Below are 20446 nucleotides of genomic sequence, written 5' to 3' on the forward strand. Positions count from 1 at the left end.
ACCAATTTCTGACTCACAAGAAAAACCACTAGTCCTATTATTCTATCTAGATCTCTCTCTTTTTTTTTTTTCAAATTCTGTTTATTACTAAGGACCAATATGTGGGCTGACTCCAGAGGATTCAGGAATCTCTGGAGATTGGAGTTCATTTTGGGCACTTCCCTCAGACTCACAATTTCTCTCATTTGAATATCATAAAACAATCTTTCAAAATATTTGGAAGCAGAAAAACTGTAAGAACAAGGGGTGGTGGATGACCATAAGGAAAGAAAGTTTTTCAGGTGACTGGGAACTTGCTAATATGAACTTATAGCAATGGTGTCAGCATGCACAAGACCCATGCAAACTCAAAGCAGACAAAAACCCAACATAGAACTGGGGAAACGGGCAGGAGACCACAACCTTAGCTGAGGAACTATTGGCAACTGATCACTGCTGAGTGAGGGAGACTTGATCTTCTTTAAGGGAGTGATGCTAGATAGGCTGACTAGATAGGCTCCAGTGGATGAACTCACACTGAAGGACATCTGGGGACACAAACTTGACTTAATAGGCCTTAACATATATGACAGAATGAAATGAAATCTAGCAGGGGAGACAATGGGGGAGTTCAAATAAGGAAGGAGTTCTAAATACGATTAAGATGTATTGTATGAAATGCACAAAATTCAATTTAAAAAAAGAAAAATAATATTTGCAAAGTGCCTAGTGCCAATGTGCATTTTTCTCTCTGCTATCAAAATTTGCCATTAGGGGAGAAAAACTTGGACTCATTCATATTATGATTCTTCAAAGAAGTGATTCTAACATTTAATCACTGAAAACTTTCCAGCCATTGAAATGAAACTCCACGGTAAAAATTCATTTAAAAAAAGATTTATTTCATTATTTATGGGTGCACACAAGCATGCAGGTGCCCTTGGAGGGTAGAAGAGACCATAAGATTCCCTGGAGCTGGAGTTACAGGTGGCTGTGAGTCACCCAAGGTGGGTGCTGGGAACTCGGGTCCTCTGAAAGAACAGCAAGTACTCTTAAGCACTGGGCCAACTCTCCAGCCCCGGTAGAAATTCCTAACTGGCATTAGAGGAAGAAGAGTGTGTTTATTCTTGAGTGATACACCCTTGATAGAGGAGAGAAACTGAGAGTAAACATCAACAAAGTTGCGCTTTTACATGAAATAAATTACCCAGGCTTTTGCAATCTGAGCGTCATATGAACTATAATGTCATAATGTTTATAAAACTAGGAGACGTACTATTTTTTTTCCAGTAGAAAAAAATGAGTCATGGGTCCTTTCTCCAGCAGAACAACTCAGGCCCCACTGGGCTGAGCACAGTACCTTACCCCTGGACAGGTGCTAGGTGCCCACCTGAGTCCCAACACAAATGCGATAATGTATGTATTATGATCTTTCTGCAAGGTCTCTTCAAAAAAGCCTGCCTGCTGTGATAAACAGTGCTGCTTGGTCGGGAAGATGAAGCCTCTGTTCATCTCTCCTCTCCTTTTGTTTCTTTCAAAAGCGGCTGCTGCCTATTTGGTGAAGGGCTAAGAGGGTCCTTTGACCCTTTTTGGAGCATGAATTATTTCTCTACTTTCAAAGACATGTGATCCCAATCAGAGGCTAGTGAGAAGGCACACCATTGCTGGAGCACCTTCCCGTGTCTCAGTTTCCATGTCTATAAAACAGGGATACTAAAATCTAGTTCATGGAATTCATCTTTGAAGTCTCCATTTTTCTCCTTTTGTTCCCTTTTTTGTGATGATGTGGGTGTGGGTGTGGGAGGCGGGGTGTGGGTGTGTGTAGATGTGGAGAAAGGATAAACTCATCTCCTTTTGTTCCCTTTTTTGTGATGATGTGGGTGTGGGTGTGGGTGTGGGGGGCGGGGTGTGGGTGTGTGTAGATGTGGAGAAAGGATAAACTCAATCGTCATTCCTCAAGAACCATTGAACCTTGCTCTTTTTTTGAGACACGGTCTCTCACTCACCTGGACTTCATCAAGTAGGATAGGCTGGCTGGCTGGTGAGCCCCAGGGATCTGCCTGTTTCTGTCTCCCCACTGCTGGGATTACAAGCACATGCCTCCATGCCTTCCTTTTTTAAAAATATAGGTTCTGGGGCTGGACTAAAGTTCCCACACTTGCAAAGCAAGCACTTTACCGCTGAACTATCTCCCCCAGTCAAAGGCTTCTGCTTTTCTTTTTCTTAATTTTATCTATTATTTTTATTTTATGTGTACGAATGTATTGCCTGCATGTGTATAAGTGCACCCCATGGAGTGGAGTGCCCACGGAGGTCAGAAGCGGGTGCCATGTCCCCTGGAACTGGAGTTTAGGGCAGTTGTTAGCCTCCATGTGGGTGCTGGGAATCAAACCCGTGTCCTCTGTAAGAGCAGTCCATGCTCCTAACTGCTGAGCCATCTCTCCAGCCCTGGCTTACGCTTTTCTAAAGCTACTCATTTGAGTCCAGTGTTTATTTGTACTGTTTATTTGTTTTAATAGTCATCACTTCTTAGAAACAATAAAAATGAATAGTCTAATTCTTTCTTTCCCTCCCTCCCTCCCTCCCTCCCTCCTTCCCTCCCTCCCTTTTGGTTGTAAGCACATTTGTATGCACAGGTATACACCCACGGAGGTTACAGTAGAACAGACATCAGGAGTCCTGCCTTCCATCCCTTGACACAGGGTCTCTCCCTGTTCCTGAAGCTAGGCTGGTGACCAGCAAGCCCCAGCAATCCTTTCCACCACTGCCTCCTTACCAGTGCTGAGGTCATAGGTGCATGGCCATGCCTAGCTTTATATGTGGGTGCTAGGGATTTGAACTCAGGTCTTAATGCTAGTAGAGCAAGTGCTCTTACCTGATCAGCCATTTCTCCAGTCCCCTAATTGTTTCTTTATGTGAGTTAATGTGATCATCTTACGTAGATCAAACTGTGAGTTCCAAAAGGTGAAGTTCTAGAATCATCCCTTAACTCCAGATTCTCAAACACTATGTGCCCAAAATAATAACAGTGATTATCATTGAACAGCAAACTGCTATGCTTGAAAGAGTCCACTGTTCCCTTCATAAACAGTCTCTAGTAACAGCCTTATGAGGTAGATAGTACTGGATCCTATTCACAGGTAAGAAACAAAGCTTCAGATACCAAGTAGCTCACTGCAGTCCAGATACAGACCAGCAGATGGGATTTTAACTCTTGGATGTATGTCTGACTCCAAAGCATTCTTCTTCATCCATCAAGTCTGCCACCCTCACAGTCACAGCATGAAAGAGACACAAACCAGAGCAACAATGTAGAGACAGATTTTACTTAAGACAAGTTAAACACACTACTTATTTTTCCTTTCTGAAAACTTTACCATCAAGGACTGATCTCAGATTTCTAAATTAAAAAACACTCTAATAAAAATACATTTCGCAGATAAAAGAACAGTGAATCTTAATGCCAGTGTCAGATAAAAGATAAGATGTGTAGGGGGCCGAGAATAACCAGTCATTCTTTCCTAAATAGTATACCAGTCAATTCCATTCCATCTCTACTCTTCTACCCATCAATAGTATCCAAATACCAGCGAGGGGCCCAGAGATGGGCTGACCTCTGAACCTTCACCCTTCTCTGTCCTGACTTCTCTCGCCTATTCCTTTAGGCTAATTCAAATAGGGAAGCTCAGCCCCCTGCCAGACCACTGGAAAGGAGGCAGAAAGACACGTTTGCCTATACATTTCCTAATCTTTCTTCAGGACTTTTCTTTACCACCCTATCACATGCGTACACGTGCATGCATGTGTGCGCGCATGCACGCAGACACACACACACACACACACACACACACATACACACACACAAACACGCACGCAGACACACACACACACACACACACATACACACACACACACACGGATTTTTTTTTTAATGTAGTGGTGTGTCTGTAAGCCTCAGTATTTGATTCTGAGCATGTTTCATTTGCATCAAAAATGGACCACTCAACAGAGACCGCAGGCTAGACCTGGGGAAGGCAGGGCTCCTTTTGCTGTCCTCTTAGGAGTACCAGGGAAACATAGAAATCTCTGCCCACTTTAAACAAGGGCCTTGCCAAGAAAGCTGGAGATTCCTCTCCTGCTTCCATGCCCCTGCTGAGGGCAATCTAAGGGCTTCCGCAGCTGTCATCACAGCCCCTCTTGGCATTCTAAGTTGGCCGACGATGATAGAAATAAATAGGGAAGAAAAGTTGTGTCTTCTAGTGTCTTCTCCCCTACTATTATTTTTTATTTTCATCTTCTTAACAGAATTACTCTTTCCCAGGAGAACCTGAGAAGCACAATGCTCTCATTTTATTAAGGCCTAGGGAAATTCCACTGGCCTTGATGACTGGTAATCTGGTCTGGATCCAAGAGAAGATGGCTTCTTGGGCATTCCTGCTGATAAAGTCTTTAGAGGGACATTGGGTGAACAGCCAACCAAGTAGGGCAAGCATGATTCCATCATCAGGTTGAACTGTAACGGAACCACAGATCTACGGGATGACAGGCGGGGGCAGGAATTCCAGTGATGTTTGTGTGTACAGTGACTCCTAAGAGGGCTTGGCACACTCAAAAGCTGGGTGTCCACCTTAGGAGAAGGGCTGCAACATCACCAACATGAGATGTTTGCCAAAAGTACATACCAAGGCACTTGTAAAGCTGTTGCTGGTCAAGGTCTAAGAATCTCTCTTTAAGACTGGGAGGAGAAAGTTGGAGCCTAGGGCAGCTCCCAGACACCTCATCACCACCCCAAGATATGGCTTATGGAAACAACAGATTCAAGGGAACATACGAATTCTTTGATGGATACTGTCAATTGGCTGAGAACTTTGGACACTTCCTTGAAAAAGACAGGCAGAGCATGCTGATCCAGGAAGCCAGAGGACTTGGATAAAGTACCTCATATGCTGCTGGTGTTGAATCCTGTGTCTGTCCTTCCCAGGCCAGATTTTGCCATGGTTCCCTTCTCTCCCTCTACCCTAGTCAATAAATCATATGAAAGACTTCATGGCATATCTTGAAGACGTTGGGGAAGGACGGGATCCTGATGACTAGCCCTACCTTTGACTACACTCTCAGAACTCTAATTTTAGAATCAATGGGCAATACCGACCAGACCCGGGATCCAAAAGGAGCAGAGCAGGGCTGAAAATGAGAGTGTGAGGCCTACCAGGGCCATGTTGTTCCAGTCTGAGTCTCCCGTGTTCCCATCTGGTCCTGCCCCCCACCCCCCAAGAAGGTCACACTGATAGGTCATCTGACCTTGCTTTGCTGCTGGCCTTGCTGAGGCGGCGCTTGTCACTATGGTAGCCATGAGGAAAGCGGTGGCCTGGGGAGACCCCATTGGGCTCCTCAAGCTTCTGGTCATAATGCATGTGGACGAAGCCCTCCCCAGGAACCTGCTCCTGGCCTGGCACTAGCTCAGTAGCCAGAGTGTCTGGGTTCTGCTGGGAGCCCATATTATTGCTGAAGGGGCTGAAGAACTTCCCTCCTGGGCCATTCTCCAGGCACTGACTGAAGTCAGGGGGAGGAGTGTGGCTCTGGACTAGGCCTGTGGAAGGGCCTGGAAGCTGGCGCTCGGCCACACCCTGCCGCGACTTTGCCAGGTGCTGCCTGATCTTCTTCCAGCCCAAGTAATAGAGCTCAGCCAGGCTGAGGAAGAGGGACAGCGCGGCCACCGCCAGCATAAAGACAATGAAGACATTCTTCTCCGTGGGGCGGGACACGTAACAGTTTACCGGGTGGGGGCAGGGACTCCTGCGGCACACGTGCAACGTGTCCAGGAAGATCCCATAGAGGAGGTACTGGCCCACGATGAAGGCCACCTCCATGGTGGTGCGGATGAGGATCGTGCAGACGTAGGTGTTGAGCAGAGTGCCCTGGAGGACAATCTTCCCATTCACTTCCTCCCAGCAGGACAGCTCCACCTTCTCAGCCACAGGGCACTCGTAGGCACCAGCACCACGGACCTCTTTGGCCTTCTCTGCATTCCGTAGCTTCTGCTTTTCCTGCATACGCACGGTGTGCATGGCATGGCCCATGTACACCAGAGATGGCGTGGAGACGAAGATAATCTGCAGTACCCAGTAGCGAATGTGGGAGATAGGGAAGGCTTGGTCGTAGCAGACGTTCTGGCAGCCAGGTTGAATTGTATCACACCGGAAGTCAGCTTGCTCATCACCCCAGGAAGACTCCGCAGCGGTGCCCAGTACCAGCATGCGAAATATGAACAGGACAGTGAGCCAGACCTTGCCGATCACCGTGGAGTGTTTGTGGACTTCCTCTAGGAACTCCCCCAAGAAACTCCAGTCACCCATCTTGCCAGGCTTAGAGGACCGATGCTTAGCCTTCTGCAGAGAGAAAAAGATGTGAGGGATGTTTCAAAGCGTTTGGAAAGTCCCATCATGCTCTGGGCATTGATGCATACCAATGTGTTCTTTACGGAAGCGCAACTTTTGCTGGGTGCGGTGGTACACACCTGTAACCCCAGCACTCAGGGAGCAGATGCTGGAGGATCCCGAGTTCAAGCTTCTTTGACTCGTGGTGAGTTTGAAGCCAGTGGGCTATATGAGACCTTATCTCAAAAAACAAAATGAACTGTAATTTGGGGGTACTTTTTTGGTGGGGGGTGTTGCTGTTTGTGTTTTAGCAATGGAACTTAGGCATCTGGAGTTAGGTCCTCAGTACAGCCTTTCGACATGGTTATCTGTCTCACTGTTGCACACATGAACTCACTGCAGCTGTGACCGCATACACAAGACCTGCATACGATCAAGCCAGACAAAGTCCAAGCATGGATGGAGAGGGAGTCACAAAGTTCTGGCCCTAACTGAGGAGCTGTTGTCCTCACTTGATGGCTGCTGGTGGAGGAAGAGACACCTCTCTTTAGGAATGATGCCCCAAGAGGCTACACAATAGAGAACCCCACACCAATATACATACTGACAGAATTAAGTGGACTCTGTGAGTTTAAAAAAAAAAAGAGAGAGAGAGCCCATGAAGTTAAATGGGGGGGGGGGATAGGGGAGGAATTATAGGGGAGGGAATGTGGGATGGGGCAGATGTAATAATTTACTTTTTAAACCATAAAAATTAAATAAAACTTATTAGAAATGAGTACAGTGCAATTTTCTTAAAGTCAAATGTATTGGAAAGCCCCTTCGTTTCCAAAAATCAAGAAGCAGCTCTAAAAAACGTTAGAACATCGCTTCCACACAACAGATTTAAGGTCATCAAAGGTGTGTGTTACAATGTGATTTCTGTGTTCTTACCCCCAGACATTCTACTTCAGGTATTGAGTCTGTTAGATCTTAGTTTTCCCCTTTAAGACATCTGTCACTCTAAGAGGTTAGATCCCACAGCCTGAGTAGATCAGCCACATACCCCTTAGGAGAGTTAAGATTTATTTGTGCTGTGGCCTAACAAGAGCCCCTAATTGATTGTCCTGACCAGCCCTGGGCTTCACCAAGCCGCTTCTCAGGTATGCTCTATTGAACTAAATCATGTGATATAGAACTTTCCATCATTCCCTGAAAAGACATGAAAGTCAGATATTTCCTTTGGGAGATTTCTCTGATGGCTGTCTTCTCTGTGCCTCTCCACCTTCACTCCATCCAAATTCTGTCATGGCTGTTTCTCTCTTAGTCTTTCAGTTATCCCTTTAAATTTTTAAAAATTATTTATGAGCGTTTTGCCTGCATGTAGGTAAGTGCACCTGTGCATGCAATGCCTGTGGAAGCCAGAAGAGGGCATTAGATCCCCTAGAACTGGAGTTATGGATAGTTAGCCACCTGTGGGAGCTGGGAACAGAGCCTTGGTCTTCTGCCAGTGCTTTAAACCACTGAGCCATCCCTCCAGCCCCATCCTTTAAAACAAGATTTATTTTTAAAAATTATGTGCGTGCGTGCGTGTGTGTGTGTGTGTGCACATGTGCAGGTGTCCTCAGAGGCTAGAGGCATTGGATCCCCTGGAGCTGGAGTTACAGGCAGTTGTGAGCTGCCCCAGTGTGGATGCTGGGAACCAAACTCGGGTTCTCTGCAAGAGCACCAAGCACTCCTAACCACTGAGCCATTTCTCCAGCTCCCTCAGCTATCTATCCTTAATGAATCTCTTCTCCAGATTTTAAAGGGGAACCTCTCTTTCCCTTTTAGGCCTTATTATGCTGTTTTTAATATATTTGTTCTGTTCCTTTCTGATGCTCCTCCATCATTAGGCCTCATCATGGTCTTGAGGCCCTTTCTCCTAATAAAGTTAATTCCTGAAGAGTAATTATGTGTCGGTTCCTATCCCAAACCAACACTTCTGCTCCATTCTTATATCTAACAGAGTGGCCCCTTAGGAATCTGGATCTGCAACAAACATCTCAGGTGATTCTGGGATCCAGGGACTGTGCATGGAAGAACACTGGGGTAGCAGAAACGGCTTCACATCTGTGATGTGCCTCTGATCATTTACTTCACTGAATCTCTTTCCTGTCAGTCAAGTGCAGACAGGAGTAGCTGTGCCAGAGGATCAAATGAGATGAAATATGTGATATGCTGAAATTCATAACATAAATGTCCCATATGTTTTAAATGGCTGTTAGTTGGAAAAGACATTTTTTTTATGGCTCCAAAGGACAAAACAAGGTGGAGGAAGATATGAGGAGTGAGGGTGAGAGTAACAAACTTGCTTCTCTGGAAGCCTCTCTATGGATCAGATGATTATCTGGGTGCACCAGCTGTGTGGAAAGGTAGCAAACAAAAGTACATTTTGGTCACTCTAAAGGCATTACAGGTGCTCAGTAGGTCCCACCTTCAACCCCCATAAGTGGCAGGTGATATGGCAATGTTGATCTCCTTTGCCGTGGTGTGGTGCAGTCATTTCAACTGCGTGGCTCAGCTTTCTAAGTGTTCTGCCTATAGAAGGTCCTCCAAGTTTCCTTTGTCCAGCCATGCCAAGTCCTGACAGATCCCCAGTGGTCCTCCTTCCAGCTGCCTCTTACATGCAAGCTAAATCTCACTTAGCTTTCAGAACCTAACCCTCTTCAGCTATCTTCATAAGACTCAGGATGCTTGCCCTTCTCCCAACACTTGCCACCATATTATGTAATCTTTGACCTGTCTGTGTTCTTCCAGAAAGGAGATTTTGAAAACAGAGAATATCTTCTTCTATCATCCAGAGACTGGCTCACAGTAGGTGCTCAGTAAATCTCAGCTGAGTGAAAGGAGGTGGGGAATGACAGGCACTGATCTTTCCTACCCAAGGCAAATTAATCCGGTGTTCCTTGCCTACCTCCCATTAGCAAGCAAAGGAAGCCCGATGGCACTTTCTCAGTCTGTAACACAGTCAGCTTTGGCCAGCAAGGTATGGGGGTACTCTAATATGCAGGGAGTGCTCTAAAGTTGTTTTATTTCTTGAGCCTCTCATGATCCTCCCCATGCCTGCTGCTTCCTGTCTGTGGACAGAATCATGTGAGTCAAGATTCCTGAAGGTGCCCAGAGAATCTCAGAAACACTGATCAGTGCTCTGAGGTCTCTGAATCAACCCTACACCTACCTCCAGAATTCTTCCTTTATGAACAACAAATTCCCTCATAATTTAAACCCCTTACCAATCCCAGCCAGCAAGATGACAAAAAGATAAGAGAATTGAACATAAATATCCTCTTCTTAGAATAATAAAAACAATAAATACCCTTCAAGGCTTCAAATTCAAATTTTGATCTTCCCGTCTTTGCTGTTAACATGCCTTTGCTGTGGTAGGTAGGACACTCTTTGGGCTACATGCCGTGACCCTGGCCTCCTTGGCTCCTGAGTCCATGCCTTGACAGAGACCAGCCATGGCTCTGACCTTTCCTGCCCTTGTGTCCCCAATCCTGGGAATGAAAAAGGACTTATCCCCACTCCTTACCATATCAAAGGGACTTATCCCCACTCCTCACCATATCAAACACCCATCCAAGTCTTGAGGCCCTTCTGGTTTGTGACTGACACTTGCCTCCCCAAGTGGTGAAGTGCCCACTCCTTCAACCTCAAAATGCAGAAAACTGTAGCACATTTGCACAAAAGGAAAACAGCTGATTAGAGTTTGAGTGGTCTGTTATCTCTTCTGGGCAAGTGTACCGTGTTCATCACTTTCAGGGGAAGCCCGAGATGTGTACCAATTAGAGGGAGCAGAAGGGGGAAGGAGGGAGAGCAGGGGAGGAAAGAAGGAGAGATGAGGGTCCGAAACAGTGAAATGGAATAGACTAAAAAAAAACCTGTGTAATTCATGGCTAAGAGGACACGGGCATGAGAGTTAGATCAGCGAAGCTGAAATGCCTATTACTCTACACTGAGCTTGAGCAGATTACTCTGTGTTCTCACTCACCTGATAGAGAGCAGTGTGGGAGTGTAAGAGGCACTGGGCACAGAGACTGGCATTTAAGAACTGAATAAAAGGCCGCCATTACTAACCAGTGGTAAAAGCAGGCGAGGGAAAATAGAAAACAGACAAAAGAGAAGAAAGAAGAAAGGGAGGAAAGAGCAAAGGGAGGGGATGTGAGAAGAAAATGGACAGTAAAAGGAAACAGAAATCATATATTCTTCCAGGATTTGGGACAAATATTCCACACTCAATCCCTGAAGAATTTTCCCTTGATCTTCTCCCTCTGCTGCTCATTCCATGCAAATCCCCCAAGGAAGTATAAAAATAATTCCAGACAAAGAATGTGACACTTTGGTCTGGTGTGTCAAGAGGTTTTGCTGCTGGCTTCCTTGCTGTGGTCAAGGAATGACACCTGGGAGAAGTGCTGCCAAGGTCCAGAAGAAGAGCATTTGGAAAACCAGAAAGATGGTGTTAGGAAGGAGATCTCACTGGGAGGGAGTAACAGAAATGAGCTGGAGAGGCATAGGCATGAGGCAGCCCTGGTCCATTCAGAGGAGACAACGTGAAGACCCTTTCATTTATGACGTCCTGTTGACCTTCAGACTGCTTCAGAGGAACTTACAAATCACTGCCATGCATCAGCTGCTGAGTTTTTAATGTGAAAGGTCCAGGCTGCTGCCAATTTTGTAGCAACACTGGGTCCCCTTGATCCTCCAACAACCTTGGCCAAAGACATTGGTAGGTTAGTTACTAAGCGCGTTCACTGGAAGTACAGCACATGAAATGCTTTATAGATTATTATCCATTTCTTGGCAGGAAGTGTGTTAGGAGGGGCAAGGAAGTTGCCCATGCCATGAATAAGTTCTGTTGAACACAATGGTAATTTCCCTCATTGCATTAGCTGTGAGACTCACTGGCCTCTGACCACTCTTGATGTTCAAACTCAAACCTGCCATATGAGACCCTTTGCCCCACTTTCTATCTTTTATCTCGATGTTTCCCTCAATACTTAAGACACATAATTCTCCCATGCACATATATATCCCACAGCTCCTCACCCTGTAATCTCAGCCTCTCATGTTTCTGCCACCTAGAATTTACTGATGTAATGGGGGGTGCTTACAAGTGCCAGGTCACCTAGGCACCAAGAACACACCTGCAAGACAAGACAAACAAGGTTCTCTGCCTTTACTTAGTTTAGTTGCTTTTATTTCCCTTAAGGGGAAAGATTAAACACACAATTTCAATAAAACATGATGTGTTACACCATGTTAATATATTAATGTGACTGTTAATACATTAAGGCAGTACAAGGTGCTGTGGGAGCATTTGACAGAAACCTGAAATCTGGGTTTCGGAGTGTCTCTTTAGACCAGGGCCTTCCAAAGGACCCTAGGTAATTAATTATGTTCCATAGCTCTCTGCATTGACACAATCTCTGAAATTTTTAAGCAAAACACAATGACCCCTACCCACCCCCAGAACCTTGAAGAGAGCATCCCAACTCTAAAGATTCTTCAGTCTAAAAAGGCTTTAACATCCTGCCTCAACACGTCATATCCTAGGACAAAGTCAATTTTAAAAGGGTCAACAGGGAACTTGTTTGGCAATATTAACATGATGGTACTTGAGTGTTAGAATTTGGACACTAAGTATCTCCCCCTCTCCCACCCTGCCCCAAGTGCCTGCTTCACTGAAGTCTTGGTCTGCAGCTGGTAGTTACTAGGAGGTCATTAGACCATGAGGATGCTAACTTCAACAGATGGATTAATTTCTGAGTTCATAGCTGAATGGGTTATTAGGAACTAGGACCTAGTTGGAGGAAGTGTCACTTGAAGTGTGTCTTTGAAGATTGTATCTTATTGCTAGATCCTGTCTGCCTCTCTTTCTCTTCCCTCTCTCCCTCCTTTCCTCCCTCTCTCCCTCTTCTCTCCCTCCTTCCCTTTCTGGCTGCCATAAGGTGAACAGCTTTCTTCTACCAATGGAGCCATCTTAGCATGGACTGCAATCTCCAAAATTGTGAGCCAAAATAAATCTTTTTTCTCTTAAGTTGTTTATCCCTATTTTAATATAGCAACAAAAAGTGACAAGCACATTGAATAAGAGGGAAAGGACCAAAGATTTTATATAGAACAAGAATGGATCATTTCATGTCTTGACTTCATGAATTATATGCTAGATATAAAGCATATGTGTCTACAGTTCGGTCCAGTGCTTCTACTGATATCTACATCATTGTATTCCTTCCTAATGGTTTTATACAGCTAATGGTTTTATTTTTTAATTTTTCAGAACCACCAGATTAGTCATAAACTCAGAATCAGTACCTTTCCTTTGATGAAGGATGAAGGATGAAATGGAAATGTCTTCTAAATTGACCTCAGCTCTCTTTGATGTTGCCTAGTCTCTGAATTACCACCCAGCATGTGAGATACAGTCTCATACTTGGTTAAATGCTGCCTAAATTTGTTCTCCAAAACGTTCCCTATCGGCCAATCCACAAGTACTTTCCCAGGTTTTTCTATATATCTCCCACTACACCAGGCCTGGCATGATTCGTTCCCTCATGGATTTAATAGCCTTTTCTCCTCCAATGGCTGGTAAACCGTTTAAAAATTATTTGTGTGTGTGTGTGTGTGTGTGTGTGTGTGTATGTCCGCGTGTGTTTGTATGTATGTGTGCATGCATGCACATGTGTATATTTATGAGAGTATCGCCTGTATGTATGTAAATGCACCCATGTCATGCAATGCCTGTGGAGGTCAGAAGAGGACATCAGATTCTCCTGGAAGTGGAGTTATGGATGGTTGTTAACTGCTATGTGGGTGCTGGGAATCAAACCCAGGTCCTCTGCAAGAATAGCCAGTACTCTTAACTGCTGAGCCATCTCTCCAGTTCCAAATGTCTAGTAAACTTCTTAAAAAACAAAGCTCCTTCTTTGTATTATTATATTAGGTTGTCTTATTAGCAATATAACAAATGCTTTCTTAGCGGTTGAAGAAACTATTTGATATAGTAGTGTAACGATTCATCTTCATTGACAACTTGACTGGATTGGGAATCACCTAAAACACACTTCTGGGTGTGTTTTCCAGGGAGTTTCCAGAGAGCCTTCACTGAGGGGCTGGGGAGATGGCTCAGCTGGTAAAATGCCTGCTATGCAAGCAAGCTTGAAGACCTGAGTTTGGGTCCCTAGTGCTCTCATAAAAATCTGGGTGCTATTTTCAAATTTCCAAATGTTCATATGAGAGTCCATTGGAGTTTCTTGACAAGGGCTTCCAAAAGCATCCCTCTATTGGGTTCCTCCTCATTTTTCTTTTGTCAAGAAACGCCAATGGACTCTCATATGAACATTTGAAAATTGCCCTGTTCTGACTTTTTTCTAGTTCCCTGTCTAGAACTTGTAATGTTAATTACTCTTGCCTTTACTTCTCCTTCACATCTCCTATTCATGATTCAAGGACTTTCTTCTCCCCTTAGAGACAAGAGTTATGCAATTTGGGAGTCTTGTAGATAGACCCACTGAAGGGGTACTCCAGTTGTCTCACCCTGAGTCCCTGTTTAGCATGGAAGAAGCCAGCATGGTCTGCGTCCCTATTCCCCATTGGCAATTTGGGTAACCACTTCAGAGGATGGCATGATAAGAACAGGAGGTAGGAATTGGCTAGGCAGTTAGGGTAAAAAGACCCCAAAGAAATGTAGCCAGTTTCTTGGCTAAAAGTCAAAATGTCCTTGGGCCTGTTAGCAACATACTCTGTTCCAAAGGCTAAAAATGTCAAAAGTATTTGGGAGCTTGTATCTAATCCTTAAAAGACTTTAGGGTTACCTCTTCAGAGAGGGGGTAATGTTGGAGGGAAGGGAGTGGGCATGGATTTGATCAAAACACCTTATAAACATGTATGAAATTCTCGATAAAGTTTTTGTAAAAATTAAAAAAAAAAAATCTGGGTGCTACAGTGACCTGTAATCCCAGCAATAGGTTGGTGGAGACAGGAGGATCTGTGGGACTTGTTAGACAGCCAGACTAGTTGAAACAGTGAGTTCCAGGTTTAAAGACACCTTGTTCAAAAAATAAAGTGGAGTCACCAGGTGTGGTGGTTCACACCTTTAATCTCAGCACTCAGGAGGCAGAGGCAGGAGGGTCTCTATGAGGTCAAGGCCAGCCTGGTCTACATAGCAAGTTCCAGGCCAGCTGGGCTACAAGGACACCCTGTCTCAAAAAATTAAAAAAAAGGGGGGGGGGCGAGGGGGCTGGAGAGATGGCTCAATGGTTAAGAGCACTTTCTCCTCTTGCAGAAGACCCGTATTCAATTCCCTGCACCCACATGGTGGCTCGAACTCCAGTTCCAGGGGATCTGACACTCTCCTCTGACCTCCCTGGGTATTGTGTGACACAGGTGCACTTACATCCAGGCAGGCAATACACTCATACACATAAAGCTAAAAATGAAAAAAAAAAAAAAAAACTTTAAAAAAAAGATAGAAACAGATTGAGAGAGGTGCCCAGTGTCAACCGCTGACCTTTACACACATGTATACAGGAATACATGTATACACAAGCAACATACACAAGAACAAAATAAAAATTTTTTAAATTAAGGAAGATTTTCTTTGAATGTGGACAGCACCATCCTATTGACTGAGGCTCCAGGTTAAATAAAAACAAGAGGAGAAAGTGAACTGAATACCAGCATTCACCTTTGTTTTCTGACTGTGGATGCAATGCGACCAGCAGCCTCACACTCCCACTGTCACGCCTTCCCACCATAATGAACCCTGTCTCTTCTTAAACCATAAGCCAAAAGAACCTTCCTTCCATAAACTGCTTTTGTTAGGTATTTGGTCACAGCAGTGAGAGAAGCTCTACCAGTCACAACAGCACAGTGGTGCTAAGGGGGTTCAAATCTTCCTTAAGTCCAGCAATACAGCTACAACCTTCCACTGCTCAAAATGTACTTCTCTAGAACTTCTTGTTAACTCAGTGAGCAAGAACTCTATTTTCTCTCTTTGAGACTGAATTTCACCTTCAGGATTCTAGTCCTTTGATTTTTATTGTCAAATGGCTGAATCTGCATAAACACTTTGTTTAGTGATTGCTATTGCCTGTTCTGCAGAGGCTAAAACACATAGAGCAGACTTGTTCAAAGAAGAAAGACTAATGGAGGGCAGAACGAGGGCTTCATTCTAGTTTCTAATCAATCTGGTGTGATGCCAGCAAGCGTCTTTCCATTTCCCTTCCAAGTGTGGAGTTCATCAATTCTTAGGTCTCTGTGCTTGGAACTTCATAAACCCCTGCAAACCCTGGGGCACTGAGTGATTTCAGACATGAATCTGCTGTTTGGTGATAAGGCCCAGGGTCAGCTTTTATGCAATCAAGCAAATATTTATTATGCTCCACTGATGTAACCTATGCTATATATAGTGCTGGGGAAAGAATGTAGAAAAGTATAATTCAGTTCAGCTTCATGAACATTTATTGAGTGTCTAATGCTAGCCCTATGCTAGAAATTAGACTCAAAGGTCAGTAAGACTCTACATTAGGGACTAGAGAGATGGCTCAATGATTAAGAGGCTGCACTGCTCTTCCAAAGGAACTGAGTTTAGTTCCCAGCACCCATGTCAGGCAGCTCACAACCACCTGTAACTCCGGCTCCAAAGGGATCCAATGCCTTGGCTCTGAAGGTGTGCACGCATGCACGCACACACTTGTTTTTAAAGACTCTATAGTAAAGAAACACTGTCCTGTAGAGGAACATAAATAAATTCAGCAATAGAATAGAAATTAAGAGCTGTGTCACACAAATGAATAAAATAACATTGACCACAGAAGTGGGAGTAAGAGCAGATAGGTAGGTAAAAAGTAATTCCCAGAGGAGACAGCCTTAGTAAGAGTGATGTTTATTGGGGCACAGAGTGGGTGAATGAGATGCAGAAGAGATTAAGGTATTTCAGACAAAGGTAACTGCATGAACAAATTCACTGGATTGAGAACAGGCATGGTTTTAGAGTATAAAGAAAACAGTAAGGATGGAAAGCCTGCCTAGGTGGCAGGAGCAGATTGTAGAAAACTTTGGAGCTCATGCCTGGGAGTCCAGAGTCGTTCTCATTCCACTGGATTAACTACACCCAGTACTTGCCTTGCTTCCAAGGGCAGGTCCTAATAGGACAGCCCTCCAGTAGTGGGACTTGGGATATAAAGAACCACAATTCATAACCCCCGTGCTTGGGGTAGTCCTTTAGTAATGGCTGTAGCACACATTATGTAGGCCACGGGTGACAGCTGTCTACCAATATACTTGCTATAACTGCATCCTAGTCTCTCCTCTTCAAGAGTCCCTGTGTTATGAGTGAACAGGAAGTTTCCAAAGTAATAGCTTAAAATTATCTACCTTCTGTTGGCTCTAGTTTTATTCTTTGAGGTTATAGAATGTAGCAATCCTCCTAACGTAGTATCTGACAACAAATTCTGTGTCCCAGCAGTTGAGCCTTAGGCTGCACTGGTGAGCCAGGGGTGGAGGGTGGGGGTGTTTGTCTCATGTACATACTGAGAACTATTTCCTCTATTAGCCATGTATGACCTCTCATTGTACTCTGTCCCCTGGAATTCTCCCCCTCTAGACCCCCTTAGTGCTTAATGTTGTGCTGTGTACCTGGTAGTGTGTAATCTATCCACAACAACGGATGAGGTATACCATTTAGGTGACCCAAAACATCAAGTGCCAAATAGATTGAGACTGATCCTTCTGGTCTGTTGAAAGAAAGACAAAGAATGCATATAGTGGGTTAGCAATAGTTATGAGTCTTCTTGCATGCAATAGGCCAGCCTCCTGGGAAGTTGGCTTAGGGGCTCCTGGCCCATGACTGTGGTGACCAGAACTCCGGGGAGATGGAAGCCAATGGTCCTTCCTTCTGCCTATGAGAGAGCTCTGCTTGCTAAGCAGTACTGGTTGTTTCTAGAGTAGATACTGTCACTATAGACTATTTCTTTGTGCTTCCTCCCCTCAGATTACTAGGGAACTTATCCAAGTTGGTCAAAATTAGATTTTAAGACCACGCCTCAGAGGCTAATTCTGGACAATGACATATGTTCTGGATAGTATCTAATAGATCTCTGTCTCAATAAAAGTTGTTATTCATAGTAATAATAACAATCCCTTGGGCCCATGCTGTAATTCCTCTCACCATACAGTGGAATGCAGCACAGGGAAAGACTGACTTGCTTCCCGATTAAGAGAATTCTGTTGTAAAAGGGCCTACAGGGCCTCCTTAAAGAATGCCCCAGACATAGTATCTTGTCAGATCAGCGTAGTTCGGAAAGTGTTCATTTATTGAGCTTCTATTCTATGCCGGACAGTAGAGACGGCTTTATGAAGTGCTAGGACTAAGCATCAGCTCAGAGCTTTTTGTATGTTAGTCACTCGTGTACATTTTTCACCTATCCCAGTGGTTTTCCCTGCGGTATATGGGAAGAATTACATGCAAAATTGATCTTCACTATCCTTTCAGATTCTCAGCTACATTTTCTAGTTCCTCTCTCTCTCTGTATCTCTCTCTCTCTCACACACACACATATTGAATCTGGATAACTGTGATAATAACACAATACTTACAGAGGTTTTTCTATTTGCCAGACACCTGATAGATAGTACATATTGTTTTTCATTTTCATTTGATTACCACCACAACCTAAGGAATTGGGGACTACTCTCATTCCTTTTTACACACTCAGAGTGAGCTCACACCACTGGTAAAAGGTGGAGTTGGAGAGAAGCACAGCTCCTGGAACACCTGACAGTAATGCACCTGTCTTCACAACCACGCTAAATTTTACCTAAATTGCCCACCCTTTTTTTCTTTTGTAAAGTCTTGCCAGTAGGAACTGGCCACTTTCATACAAGGTGACTGGAGCAGGGATGTTCATGAGACAATTTTAGGTTGGGAACTGATTTAAGAAGTTGGGGTTAATTCTTACACTTAGAATTGAAATTCTTTCCCTGACTTAGTCTTGGAGTTGCTAGTCCAGCCTTGAGGAAAATGACCAGGTACCGGATAAAAACTATGGTTATGAGTACTTCCTCAGAATTAGAAGTCCACACCATAGAGGGGAGGAGGAAGACAGAGGTGGGAAAGGGGAAAGAGACAGATGGATGCGATAAGGCACACATTCAGTTCTCTTCCTACTCAAGCCAATAGCAGATAATTAACTCCTCTTTAAACCTAATTATTTCATTCTGGCAAGGACAGATTGGTCTACTCAAAGACGCCCCGCTGGCAGATTGTTGTTTCAAAGCCAAGAAGGTGGAAAGGAACAGGCAAAGTGAAGAAAGAGAGTTATTCTAAGATAAATATTAATTTTCTTCTTGCAATTTTAAAAGAAGAAATATTTGTAAGGAGTTGATGGAAATGGGTGGTGCATGAAAATAATAACTTACAACAAACTATTGGGAGGTCCCTATTAATTACCCCAAGGGTGTTGTTAGTACCTATGCAATTAGTAATGAAAAATCTACTTGTGGGAATACTCACATTTCTTCACTGTTCCTATTGTCTTGTAATAGATTCCTAGAGCCGTACAGGTAAAAGGAACACGGACATCACTCAAACTCAACCCTTGTTTTATGTGAGATGACTCTACAAGAGGCCCTAAGAACAGATAGTACTTATTAAAGGCAAGGAATGTTCCCATATACAAAACATTTTACAGACTATACTTTTTAACTCATCCATTAATTCTGTTAGGGAAGTTGTATTGTTCCATTTCACAAAAGACAAAATTGAGGCTCAGGGCTTTAGTAGTTTATACAGTCCTAAGATTAGCAAATGCTGCATAAGAGATTAGAATCTCATCAGCCTGACTCCAAAACCCACACTCCCCCATATCTCTAAAAAGGGAAAGATTCCGAGGACTGACAGAGTATGATGAAACCATGCCCAGAACCCCAGTCTCAACTTCTGAGAGGTCTTTGCTCATTTTGGTCCCACAGGAAGCCTGGGATTCCTCCTTTTACCTTCTAGTTTACTGGCAGGCCAGCTCCTACACATGCTGCTCCTGGCGCTGATCACTGCATTGGGTTTGGCCCACAGTGGTCAGGATTCCCAGACTCTTTAGCATCTGCCACCATTTGGCAAGAATTCACATATAGAAAGTTATTTCCTTTTTTAGCCAGTAAGTGCTCTTGACTGTGGCATTGTCTACTGCTGGGCTTCCAGCTGGCCAAAGCCAGCTCTAGGGTTCCTTGGATGTCACATTAGAACAAGGACAACAGAAACAGGCATAGCAAGATGATAGACTCATGGTTTCTGATAAATAGTGTGACAAGACCCTGATTTCATCACTGTTTAGTTGTGTGACCTCAGTTTCCAGCTTATCCAAAACAAACAGGAATGTTTACTCATGGGCACTAAAAAACACATGAATACATGGAAGCATCTAGAACATTATTTGGCATGTTGAAGGTACTTGTTAATACCTTGTTTTCTTTTCTGATATTTCCAGTAAAAACCTTCAGACATGACCCAACTACACAAGTTGACACTGAACTTGAAGATGCAATGAGCTGGTTCATAAGACAGCTAGGATCTCTCATGGCACCAGGTACAGGAAGGCATCTAGCAGGAACAGGGAAAGCATGGGCATTGGAAGGACACTCATGTATCTATAAGTTGGCTGTTTTGCTAGGCATCAAGACCTCTGCACTAGAGAAGCAGAGAGGAGCAGACCTGCTCGGATCAGGCTGCTCTCATTCCTGAGGCACGTCCACCCAGACTGGCTGTTTTGCTAGGCATCAAGACCTCTGCACTAGAGAAGCAGAGAGGGGCAGACCTGCTCGGATCAGGCTGCTCTCATTCCTGAGGCACGTCCACCCAGAGTCTTACATGTCCTTGGGTCTGAGTGTGCTTTGTGGGATTATTCCTTTATGAGAAACTACAGCCCTTTTGAATGTGATTGCCCTGTGAAAGAAAAGGGGAATCAAAGCAGACTCAGGTCGACTTGAAAGAGAGAGTTATCTGCTCTAATCTGGGGGGAGGGGGCAAAGACATCTTGACTGCCCCCCTCTGCCTTCTCCTGAAGTTACAAACC

The 20446-nt window shown here is 44.3% G+C and overlaps 1 protein-coding gene across 4 annotated transcripts in view; it reads right to left on the reverse strand.

The window, feature by feature from the left end:
* Positions 1-3856: 3856 nt before the first annotated feature.
* Gja5 (gap junction protein alpha 5) overlaps positions 3857-20446 on the reverse strand; it is a 19878-nt gene continuing 3288 nt past the window's right edge. Inside the window, exons 1-4 of one of the 4 annotated variants that reach the window (XM_017796751.2) lie at positions 19374-19491; positions 18892-19008; positions 17016-17113; positions 3857-6368 (exon numbers count right to left, since the gene is read on the reverse strand). In XM_017796751.2, coding sequence (XP_017652240.1) covers positions 5259-6335 — 1077 coding nt within the window. In that variant the 5' untranslated portion in view covers positions 6336-6368; positions 17016-17113; positions 18892-19008; positions 19374-19491 and the 3' untranslated portion in view covers positions 3857-5258. Of the gene's footprint in view, positions 6369-17015; positions 17114-18891; positions 19009-19373; positions 19492-20446 lie in introns of those variants that run through there. The other 3 variants (XM_029560868.1, XM_029560869.1, XM_017796750.2) reach the window with 3 other exon arrangements.

Source organism: Nannospalax galili, unplaced genomic scaffold, assembly GCF_000622305.1.
Source record: "Nannospalax galili isolate Female #2095 unplaced genomic scaffold, S.galili_v1.0 scaffold693, whole genome shotgun sequence".
In the NCBI taxonomy this organism is placed as follows: domain Eukaryota; kingdom Metazoa; phylum Chordata; class Mammalia; order Rodentia; family Spalacidae; genus Nannospalax; species Nannospalax galili.